The sequence below is a fragment of the Lacerta agilis genome, chromosome 1 (genome assembly GCF_009819535.1).
Source record: "Lacerta agilis isolate rLacAgi1 chromosome 1, rLacAgi1.pri, whole genome shotgun sequence".
Taxonomy (NCBI): Eukaryota; Metazoa; Chordata; class Lepidosauria; order Squamata; family Lacertidae; genus Lacerta; species Lacerta agilis.
The window spans coordinates 7,485,493-7,497,863 of record NC_046312.1 but is presented as its reverse complement, the minus strand read 5'-3'; the positions used below and the strand labels follow the sequence as shown (position 1 = coordinate 7,497,863).

The window sequence follows — 12,371 nt, the reverse complement described above, 5'->3', positions numbered from 1 at the left end:
GGACGCTGACCCACGGATTTCCCACGTGGTAGTGGTCTTTGTGGTGAAGGCTATGAAAACTAGGGTATGGTTCCTGGATGAAGTGGTGAGGTCCCTCCCATTGCTCTCCTAACCTGTTGTTGTATCTTCTTTCCTGAATGGGGGGGGGGGGGTTTGGGTAGTCTCCTTTGCTGGGACAGCGCGGCATGAATTTTAACTTATTTTAATAATTTTATTGTTTATCTTTTTAACAATGTTTTATGGTATTTTGTGTAAAGGCATGGACCTCACAAATTTAATAAACTTGTTGTTGTTGTTGTTGTTGTTGTTGTAAGGTTTTCTTAAAGTGACCCCTTTAAAACAACTAATGTAAAACAAACTATGTACGTACAACACCTGTGTATGGATAAAGTTTGTTTTACATTAGTTGTTTTAAAGGAGTCACTTTAAGAAAAAAACCTTTTTCTTCTGAACCCAGAACAACTGCTGGGAATGCAATCAGGCTGCTTAAGGCAACCACCAGGGGGTTGCCACCAGGGCTGGTGCTAGGGTTTTTTGCGCCCTAGGCAAGATTACCTTCTGGCGCCCGCCCCCCCCCCCCGGCCAATCTTATTTCAAACACAGATGTATTATTGGAAGAATGAAAAGCACAGAATTTGAAATTGTTAATTTATTTTTTAAAAATTGTGAAAACAAGTCATAAAACAATTTCTGACTTATTTTCTCAAACAGAACACAGTTTTAGCACAGAAATCACTTTGAAAAATGTTAAATGTGATGCTGAAATTTAAGTCTCTTTGATGTTTCAATTTCAAGCAAATCAATATCTTATTTTACGTGCCTTTTCCTTTGCAAATTTTGCTAACTCGCTGCAGCTTTAAAACGCGGCCGGTCGGCGCCCCCGGGCTTTCCCCCCCATAGGAACGCATTAATTAAATTTTAATGCGTTCCTATGGGAAACGGTGCCTCACAAGACGAAATTTCCGCAAGACGAAAAGAATTAATTTCGTCTTGCGAGGCACCACTGTACACATAGGGTTGAGGTCCCAGAGCCTGATGAGCAAAAGGTAGAGGCAATGGCAAAACTGAAGCAAAGCTGTGTCCTTCACACAAGGTTTTAGCAAACACCTTTGGGAGTGCATTTCTCTTTATGCATCCCTCCTCTCATTCGTGAGGAGGAAGGCAAAGCAATGGTGACAGGTCCCAAAGAACAGAGATCAGCTATTAGGGTCTCTTACATCCTGCTTTACTCAAGAGATGAAGAAGTGTCTCACCTCAGTGGCAGGACACATGCTTTAAATGCTAAATGTTCCAGACTAAAAACCCTGGAGTGCTTCTGCCAGCCAGTGTAGGTGATGCTGGCAGGGGGCTGGGCAACCTCTATGGTGAGCATGCTTCAATGGCTGGCTCCTCCTGAATGTAAAGATGGCTCTCTTCAACAGTTCTTCATCAGGCTTGGCTTTTAGTCTTTTGATCTCTTGATACATTTATTACTTCTCATGATCTGGACACTATGCTTCTGTTGATGTAGCCTAGAGTCACTTTGGAGAATAGGAGAAACGGTGGAAACTGTCGTACTTTAAGAAATAGGGTTTATTCAGCTATTTCCACCACTAGTCTGCATGGAAGGAGTCCAGATCTTATGGCATGGTCAGTTCAAGAGGCAGCAGTACAAGCATCCTTCTGCCTCTCTCTCCAAAATGGATCTCTCCTCCACTCTCCTTCTTCCTCCCAGAAACCCCTTGCCTTCCCCCAGAGCAGGTTCCCTGGCAACCTCCCCAATCCGGCGGTAAGGTAATTGGTGTTTCTGTGCGCTGCTCTGGTTTCGCCAGAAGCAGCTTAGTCATGCCGGCCAAATGACCTGGAAAAACTGTCTGCGGACAAACGTCAGCTCCCTCGGCCAGAAAAGCGAGATGAGTGCCACAACCCCAGAGTCATTCAAGACTGGACTTAACTGTCAGGGGTCCTTTACCTTTACCTTTATGGGCAAGAGGGAAGTTCCCTTGCATTGTTAATAGCCCCTATTGTACTCTTGATAGCTGTAGGTCAGCCAGGTTGATTTGCATAAGCCAACACAGGAATTCCCTGTCTGGAACAGCTCTGCAGTTTATGTTGTAATCCATATCCCAATTAATCAAAATCCTAGCAAGCCAGGTGTCCCACATCCTATATTTGTGCATCTTGTTCTTCCTTCTTAAGTGCAGAACCTAAAATTTGTTCTTATTGAAATCAATTTTGTTAGCTTTGGGCTCAGTGTAGGGTTGTAAAAAAGAGGAAACTTTTGTCAACTTTCAACTTTTAACTATGGATCGCTATGACGACATTGCCCATGAAATAGAGGACAAATGGCTACCCTAAATTCTGCTTCTTTCTGTATTAGCTGCCCTCCCAGTTTGGTGCCACCTGCAAATCTGATGAGCATTCCCATTGCTTGACGTAACAATAGATCAGGTTTGCTTCCTGTACATTTCTAAAATATCGTGGGCTGATCTTCCTACCAGCCTCTCAGACATGTTGGCTGTCAGCAGCCCAGCAGGTACAGAGGGGGTGACCTCACAGAGGAACAAGTAAGCAAAAGAGGGTAATGTACCCATGACCTCATAGAGCCCATGGGAGGGTGCCAAACCCAGTGAAAGGGAACCACTGAGACTCTCCCTTCACATACTGGGAGTTGAAGAAGTGGATCATTTAAGAGGCTTTGGGATCGAAGGACCCTGTCAGGGTGAGTGAGAAGCCAAGCAAAGACCTCTCCCCTCCTTTCAATTCCCTCCTCCAAATGACCCCTGGGCTGGTTATGGATGTTGGAAAACACACTAGCTCCACCATGACAAAGTCTACTGGTTTTCTTCCTCCATGTTTCCCAATGAACTGTATTTCTTAAGAAACAAAACAAAACCTGGAAAGGAAAAATTTATTTTGACATTCAGTGTCCTAACACTCTGACCGAATTTCCTGAGAAGTCCTTGAAGCAATCCTTTTTTTTTTTCACAGTCAATATAATCTTTTATTTTAGACACCAATACAACATGAAACACATTTTCCAAAATACTCATTTTTTTCTAGTTACAGGTAGGTAGCTGTGTTGGTATAGTTATAGTTGCTCTTGTCTGCTTCTCCCTTTGCTCTCATTCCTACACAGGACGACATGCGTGTCAGCAGGGCACAGGGCATACTGCTGCTGGCTGGCTACATGACGTACGTGGTGATGGGTTCCTTTGTCTTCGAGATTCTGGAGAACGATCACCACAGATTTGTAAAAGATGAAATTTATCGCATGAAAGAGGATTTTTTTAAGAACTACACCTCTCTCAGCCGAGAAGAGGTGGAGTTTTTCATAGTGGTAAGGCATTACTTTAGCAAGACCAAAAGCGATGACCATGGCATGACACCAGAGGTTAAGAGGTCAGAAAGTATATATGGGGGAAATGCAGTTGAGGAGGTGGGAATCAAGGTGGGGACAGAATCAGTGGCCAGCATAAAGCCATAAGGACTCACCCTTCCTTCTGCATGTGAAATTTTATCCCCATGGAGGATTAGGCAGATTGATGGAGGATAAGATAATGAATGGCTACTAGCCATTATGGCTGTGTTCTGCCAACACTGTTGGAGGCAGCATGGGCTTATCCACACTGAGCTTTCCTCCACTCTTTCCAGGCATGGCAATGATTTAAAGCTCCATGTCTGAGCACCATTTCATTGCTCTGGGGCTTTCTTCGTGAAAATCAGCTTGTTAATGGCAATCCATTGCAAACCCAAATTGATGTTTGCTCTGATTCAGCTATAAAGAGCAGGTTTTTGTTCGTATTTGTGCTGTATTTGATGGGAAACGTATTTTGCAAAGAATAAATTGGGCAAAGGAGAACATACGTCATGTAGCAGCTGCAAAACAGGTGACTCCAATTAAGTTCACAGAAAAGCTGAATCATTGCCATGGAAAGCCCAAATTTACGTTTCCAATTCAGCTGTAAAGAGCGGGTTTTTGTTAATACTTGTACATTCGAACCTTGGTTGTGGAACTTCATCTGTTTTGGTAGTCTGTTGACTCCCGAAACGGTTCGAAAACAAAGGCGTGGTTTCCGATTGGCTTGATATTTAAACAATGCAGCTTGTTATACGGTTGCCATCAGTGCTATTTTTCTAGGAAAAGAAGTTCCGGAAGTTCCCAGAACTCACCACGAACACCTCCTTCCTTCTCCTCTAATGGCAAAAGTGCCTACTTGATAGGTGGCGGAACTGAGTTCCAGAGAGTTCCGGCTGAAAAAAAAGCCCTTGTTGCCATCCTGAGAAGTCAAGACTCGCCTTCAAGTCTTGTGTAAGGAGTCTACTTTATCACTAAACTTTGAGAGTGAAGTCGCTGCATCACTCTCAACAACTCAAACATACATCACAGTGTTCACTGGGAAAGCTTGGTGCAAACCACAACAAGCACCCCTTGGAGTGTGGGCCTTTGCCTGGGAAGAGTGGAGAAAAAGAAAGTGTACATGCCCTATGCCTACCGGTTACTGGGGGTGACAAGTGAGGGGAGGGCTGTTGTGCTCAGGTCTTTTTGTTGGCTTCCCATTAGCATTGGGCTGGCCACTGGGGGAGGAATGTGCTGGACTGATCCAGAAGGACTTCCCTTTTAAATGGATTGTGATTTGGTTGGCGGTATCTGGTGATAATCAGAGGAGGGGCTATTCTTATTGTTGCAATATTCAAACTGAGTCTTGCCTTCAATTGCAGAAACTGATAACCGCTGTTGAGATGGGAATAGATCCAGTAGGAAGACAACCTCATGACAAACAAGGCAGCTGGGATTTCTCTAATTCTTTCTTCTTCGTGGGCAGTATGTTAGCCACAGTAGGTACTGTCATTTGGTTCTGGCTTCTCCCCGAATATAATATGCAGGGCATTCTGTTCAGTGTTTACGTTCTAGTTAACGTCGCAGAGTCATGAGATGCAAAAGTCCTTCATGACCACGGGCATTCTTGCTGCGACACACACTAAGTCCAGCACACTTCCGCAGTGCGTTTAAAAGTCTTTTCCCCTTTCTTCTTCAAAGCAGAGTTTCTTTCTTTTTTTTTTAAAGCAGAGTTTCAAAGCGGAAAGCGAAAGCAGTAGCTAGCATCTGTATTTAGCTCTGGCAATTAATCACGACAAACTCCGTCTCATTAAAAAGGAAGATTTATTGTTAAGGGCTCCCAGCCAGGAGAGAACACTCCCATCTTGCCTGGAAGCTGAAGACAGACTGATTTACAACCTGATACACATCATGTTACACAGAGACTCGTACATAATACCCGGATGTTATGCAGCGTCATCTGTGATGCAGGACGCACTGCTGAGCTTTTATTAACGCTGAAAGCTCACACACTCTCACACATTCAACTTCTCTCGCTTAGATAAATTGTGTTAAGTTGCAGGCTTTGCTTTTGCTCCTTCATCATTCTTCACATCTCATTTTTGTCTTCCCCTTTCTGGCCAAATAAATAGTTCATTAATTATATGCGCAACAAGACCATTCCCTGATTAGTTATTTATTCCCCACCTTTCTGGGGCCAACCTATTATTAAAACTACCCTGTGGAAAGCAGTTGGGCTAGGAAACGAGTTCAAATCCCACCAGCTGCAACTGACAACATGCCAGTCTCCCAATGCAAATCCGTCTCTTTCAGCACAACCCTATGCATTCGGTGGGACTTGCTCCCCAATATATTTGCATAGGATTGCAACTTCCTTCCAGTAAGCTATACAATATGCACGAAACCACACACCCCTTTGGTCTGGATGAATGCCTTCAATGCAGAAAACCATGCACTGAATGAGTGGGAGAACCTTCCTTATTAACATTGTTTAATCCAGAGCTTTCAAAACGTTTCATGTTGGTGACACACTTTTTATACATGCATCAATTTGTGACACGGTAATTCAGTTTTACTAGCAAACTGGTGGTTAAACTAACCGCTTTCCAGTATTTGCATGACACACCTGCACACTGCAGCCGACACACTAACGTGTCGCGACACACAGTTTGGAAAGCTCTAGTGAAGCTTTCTGGTGTGAAGCACAAACGGTTGATTCAAGTGTGCTAGGGATAAAATAATCCGTACTTCGAGTTCAGGCCATAAAGCTGCAGCTTCTGAGACACAAGAAAAGGGCTTATCTGTTTCTCAGCCTTTGAGGTAACCCAGGAGGCTTCATTTCTTGGCTCCGTCCACTTGTGAATTTGGATCAATAGATAATATTAGTTTTCTAATTGGTTCTCTGATTATTCCTGGTGCTTGGCAAAATCTTCATAGGATCTCAGCTGAAAACAACTCGGTCTGGTCCTTACAGATGCACGGAGCATGCTGCTTTTTATTGAAACTTTTCAACATACAATGCAATAAAAACCAAACTAATATAAAGTAAAAGAAAAGAAAAGAGGAAACACACACACACACACACACACACACACACACAGAGAGAGAGAGAGGGGGGGGAATCAAATTCTAAGAGTATTATTAAAGTCCTTAGAGACTTGGGAATTGCAACTGATTTTAGCCATGGTGGTGATGAATGAACTCTGTTCTCTCCTCACTGCAGGGCTATTATGGGGTATCTGGGCACGATGGTGGTTCCTCTATCTAAGATGCTCCTTGCATGCCCAATTTCATCACCAAAGACATATCATCAAATACATTTCTAAATTTATCCCAAAATAAATGAGTATTTTGTAATTCATTTTTTAATCCAGTAACTGTATCACAAATTTTGAAGAACTGGAAAATCTGAAGGTAATTGGCAGATCGACAGTTGCTGACATCCTTTTCAACCCTTTCTTAATCTTTCAACAGGCTATGGATACCTCTGTCCCCGAACAAAAGAAGGTCAGATCTTTTGTGTTATTTTTGCTCTCTTTGGAATCCCCTTCTACCTCATCTGCTTGAACCATATTGGCTTTTTAGTCTCAGGAATCTTCAAATACTGTACAGAGATAGTGTATGGGAAAGAAAGAAAGGTAATTCAGTTACTTTATCTAGAGATGATTTCTAATCTTATCAGTCACAAGACTGAGGCCGACATAGACTGCTGCTGCACTCAGGTCCAGTGTGGTGTAGTGGTTAAGAGTGGTAGACTCGTAATCTGGGGAACTGGGTTCGTGTCTCCACTCCTCCACATGGAGCTGCTGAGTGACCTTGGGCAAGTCATACTCTCTGAAGTCTCTCAGCTCCACTCACCTCACAGAGTGTTTGTTGTGGGGGAGGAAGGGAAAGGTGAATGTTAGCTGCTTTGAGACTCCTTCGGGTAGTGATAAAGCGGGATATCAAATCCAAACTCCTCCTCCTCCTCCTGTTCTTGTTCTTCTTCTTCCTGTGGGCATCTGGTCACCTTCGATGAGAACAGGATCCTCAACTAGATGGGCCCTTGCCTGATCCAACAGATCTCTTCATTTATCTATTATATTTTACAGCGGGAGGCCCCATTAGCTAAAGTGGTACATCAGCTTAAGAACGGTTTGGGTTAAGAACGGACCTCCAGAATGCATTAAGATTGTACCGAGGTATCTATATATATAAAATGCAAGTGTCTCTGCGTCCAGGCCGTGTGTCTCTGGGTTTGCGCTACTGCGCATGTGCCCCAGGGACACAGGGATTGGATGGAGAGACATCGGGCCAGGAGCAGCGGTGGCAGTTGAAGCGGGGCCGTTGAAATGGAACGTCAGCTCTCCAGAAGATTGGGGAGGCCGATGAGGGAGGTCACGCTGCTGCTGCTGCTACAACGAGAGTCCCGAGGCCTAGCGGCCCGGAAGCGGCCCAGAGCAGCCCACCCCGCGGAGCGCCGATGCTCCGGAGGCCCCCACTCGATCGCAACCTCCGCTTCCACCACCACCCCCACTTCCCTCCTTGCTCCGCTCTTGCAGGCCGCGGCCTCTCCTCTGCCGGAGCCTGGAAGTCGCGGCGGTGGCTGTGCCCCCCCCACCACCATTGTGCAGCGCGCCAGACACGGAGGGAGGGAGGGCAAAACGGGACGTGGCAGCGGTGGCTCCTTTTTTCTCTGCCCCGGATGAAGCGCGCTTAGGAAGCGGCCCGGTGTCTCTCCCTCGGTGGCGGCGGAGCGCGGCAAATCACCTGCAGCGCCGAGGGTTCCGGCGCCTCCGACTGTGCGGCCGAGAGAGGCGGCTGCAGCGTCTCGCTCCTCTCGGGGCTGAGCAAATGAATGGCAGCGGGAGGGGAAAGACGGAGGCGGCCGCCAGTACGGGCCGCCCCGCGCGGAGCTGGAGCTGCCGGGAGCCAGGAAGGCGCTCACGGTGGGAACCTGAGGCAGACCCCCAAGCTGCGCCCCTGGGCCAGTGAGAGGGGGGGGCGGGTTTGAGGCGGCGGCGAGGGTTGCAGAAGCCCGGCCTGCCTGTCACCTGCCGAACTTTGCTGCAGCCCCCTCTGAAGCCCGGACTGGCGGAGGAGCAGGAGGAGGCAGCAGCATGGAGAACAGCCCGCCGGTTTTCGACAAGCCCATGGTGAGAGAGTTGGGTGTCCCAGAGCTCACAGTTAGCGCAGGCGGCTTTCCCGGGCCGCTGAGGGGGCAACCGACCGCTTAAAAAAAAAAAACCCCGGAAAAAAACGCTGTCTTGGGGGGGGGGCGGCCTCGGCAGTCGCAATCCACAGCACCCCCCCCCCCGTCTCTTCCTCTAAAAGGCAGGCTGCAAAAACTCTTAAGGAAGCTGTGGAGGCAGCAGCCTCTTCCCCTTCTCCTCCCCACCGTGAAAAGCCTGGGAAAAAAAGCTGAAAAGCCGGGGCTGGTGGGGGGGGAGCGGCCTTCTGTTGCTAGGGCCGCGGAGTTGGTTAGCAATGGCGAGGAGAGGCTGCAGGGCGCGCGGTTAGGCAGCCGGGTTTAAAAAAAAATACAACGGAACAAAATCCACAGCACCCCCGCCCTCTGTCTCTTCCTCTAAAAGGCAGGCTGCAAATACTCTTAAGGAAGCTACGGAGGCAGCAGCCTCTTCTCCTTCTCCCCACCCTGAAAAGCCTGGGGGGGGGGGAAAGCTGAAAAGCCGGGGCCACTCCGGAATCCGGCCACTTCATTCATTCCTGGCCGGAGGGGGTGTGCCTCTGGAGCCAAAGGTGCACAGAGCAGGCTTCTTAACCCTTTCCTAATCATTGCTCAGTTAAGCAGAATGTTGCTGGGGTTGGGGAGCTTTGCTCAACTCTTGGAAGAAGTTGCATTTCGTTTTAGTCGACTCCAGGACTGGGAAACCAGGTTGGTGGATTTTCTAACCCCCCCACCCCCCCACAAAAAAGAAGAAATATTTTTAAAAAGTGAGTTTTTTAAAAAAATTCACCACATATGTTCTAGCGCCCGTTATTTTAACGGGCTGAAACCACTAGTCACAGTATAATTAGCTGCTTCTATATTAGGAGGAAGACAAGAATAAATTAGACATGTGCATTATGCCCTCTAAATAATTGAGGAAGACAAATTCGAGCTCTGCCTTCAAAAAGGAATGAGAGAAACTCCCCAAATTACTTGTTTCAAGAAGCACAGATTTTTGCCTTTAGTGAAAATGGCTCTGGGATAAATCGGCAAAATATGTTTTCTCAAATTCATGGAATGTATTGTTCTTAATTCTCCAAAATCTTTGTGGGTGCAAGGGTGTATGCAACAATGTACAACTGAACAAAGATTGAACCATCACCACTTTTTCAATGTTTAGAAAATCAAGTTTGCCAAGTTAACACGGGATTACGACAGACCAATGCATGTGAATGTAGAACTGGGTATTGTGCTCCAGATGAAGTCTAACTGGGGTGGAATTATTGTTATTTATCTATTAATGCAGCCTAAAATCCCTGTGCATGGCTGGAAGCCAAGAAAACTGAGCTCTGTTGCATCAAACCTGCCTTTTCCTTTCCTTTTTCTTTTTGCTTTCTTTCAGAAATCAGCAAGATACATTTTTGTGTTTGTGATTCTGGGACTTATAATGTTTCTTATTTTGCCATCGTTCCTCTTTCAATGGATGGAGGGCTGGACTTATCATGAGGCTGTCTATTATACATTTATTACACTCAGCACCATTGGTTTTGGAGACTATCTAATAGGTAAGGCTTTCAAAATACTTTCATATTGTGAGCTTAACTGGTTCTACAGATAAAGCTAAGTCATTTGTGGCCTCAAGGTACTGGTGGCAACCAATCTGTTCTACTGAAGAATATGAAATTTCAGTTGAGATTTCATCCAAAATGATGACTTGCAATTATTATAATTTGGAACCCAAACCATGTAGAGCTTCATGCTCCAGCACCGGGGGCAGAGAGCAGGCAGGGGCAGGGCTGGCATGTGTCCTGGGGGCAGGGTCACCACCTGCAGGGGCAGTGAGCCCAACGAGGGAGGGGGGCAGCCATGATGGAACCCCACCGCCCCCCTCTTCCTCCACCCCTGTCTCAAGTACAGACCCTCCAAGTATCCCTATTTTCCAAGAACAGTTCCGGATTTAGAGAAGCTATCCCAAAGAGTACTCATTAATTTTTCCTCGACGTCCTGGAAAAAAGTGATAAGTAGGGTGCTACCAGGTTCTGTTCTGGTCCTGTTGCTGTTCAACTTCTTTATAAATGCTTGGAAGAATGAATTGAGGGGATGCTTCTCAAATGTACAGATGACACTGAACTTAGAGGGGTAGCTAATGCCACAGAAGACAGAATCACAATTCAAAATGACCTTAACAGATGGGAGAACTGGGCACAAGCTAACAAAATGCATTTCAATAGGGACAAATGTCAGGTTCTGCACTTAGTCAGGAAGAACCAGCTGCACAAATATAGGATGGGGGACACCTGGCTTACTAGCAGTACATGTGAAAAGGATCTAGGGGTCTTGGTGGACCACAATCTTAACATTAGTCAACATGAGAACTTGAGTTCTCTCCTGCTCTTGAAGGTAGGACTCAAAGCAATGGCTTCAAGTTACAAGAAAGGAGATTTAAACATTCATTAAAAAATTCTGACAGAGCAGTTCGGCAGAGGCATAGACTCCCATGAGAGGTGGTGGACTCTCTTTCCTTGGGATATTATAAGCAGAGGTTGGATGGCCATCTGTCATGGATGCTTTAGCTGAGATTCCTGCATTGCAGAGGGTTGGGCTGGATGCATCAAACATGAAAGAAAAGAAAATGCCCAGTACGTTTTCCTGGACAGTGACTTTGCATTATTCTCTTGGCTAGCAACTGCAACTCCACCCCCATTTTTCAGCCTGGACACTGAGGTCCACCTCTGAGGGCCTTCTGGCTGGTCCCTCACTGCAAAGAGTGAGGTTACAGAGAAACTGGCATAGGGCCTTCTGGGTGGTGGCATCCTCCCTATGGCACACCCTCTCATCAGATGTCAAGGAGATAAAGAACTATACAACCTTTAGAAGACATCTGAAGAAGAAGAAGAAGAGTTTGGATTTGATACCCCGCTTTTCACTACCGGAAGGAGTCTCAAAGCGGCTAACATTCTCCTTTCCCTTCCTCCCCCACAACAAGCACTCTGTGAGGTGAGCGGGGCTGAGAAACTTCAGAGAAGTGTGACTAGCCCAAGGTCACCCAGCAGCTGCATGTGGAGGAGCATAGACACGAACCCGGTTCCCCAGATTACGAGACTACCGCTCTTAACCACTACACCACACTAGCCCTGTATAGGGAAGTTCTTAATGTTGTATGTTTTATAATGTTTTGATATATGCTGGAAGCCTCCCAGAGTGGCTGGGGAAACCCAGTCAGATGGGTGGGGTACAAATAAAATTATTATTATTATTATTAAGCAGGAAGTTACAGGATGTGCCCTGATTGGAAATTTGGTAGTGCAACCACACCAAAGTCTTTACAGGCTCAAACATCATCATGAGCCCAAACTGTCACGAATAGGCAGTTATAAGGACATTGGCAATTCCCACAATTCAATGGTAGAAATGTGTTTTAAATGTATGGTGTGAATGTGAGCTAACGAAATTTAGATAAACTGAGTTGGCGTGTCCTTTAAATCACCTCCTCACACATTCTTGTTGCTTTTCTCTGTGTCTCCAGGGAGGAGGCATGACAGGACATATATTCCGGGATACCGGATGATCGCATCCATTTGGATCGTCATGGGTCTGGCCTGGATAACTGTGTTGTTTGAACTGGTATCAAAATTACTGGCACCTGAGGATCGAAATGCAAGCTCACAAAAAGAAAGTAGAGGGCAGAACTAACACTGGCCCGAAGGAGTCAGTCTGCTACATTTGCACTGGAAGAGAATTTATCATTGCGTTCTGATGGAGACGGACATAAAAAATAGTTGCACTCAAGAACCTCCGCTGAGCTTTTTATAATTATATGTCATGGTGATATTCAACTGATTACTTAAAAACTGGCTATCTGGTCTATAAGTTAAAGTAATTCCTAATAAACTGTGAATTGGC

General features: G+C 46.0%; 1 protein-coding gene across 1 annotated transcript; it reads left to right on the top strand.

The window, feature by feature from the left end:
• Positions 1-3,124: 3,124 nt before the first annotated feature.
• Positions 3,125-12,161, top strand: LOC117060414 (potassium channel subfamily K member 16-like). Its single transcript, XM_033172666.1, has 5 exons — positions 3,125-3,319; positions 4,702-4,822; positions 6,794-6,957; positions 9,871-10,033; positions 11,995-12,161. The coding sequence occupies exons 1-5, from the start codon at positions 3,125-3,127 to the stop codon at positions 12,159-12,161; spliced, it is 810 nt and encodes a 269-aa protein (XP_033028557.1).
• The last annotated feature ends 210 nt before the right edge of the window (positions 12,162-12,371 follow it).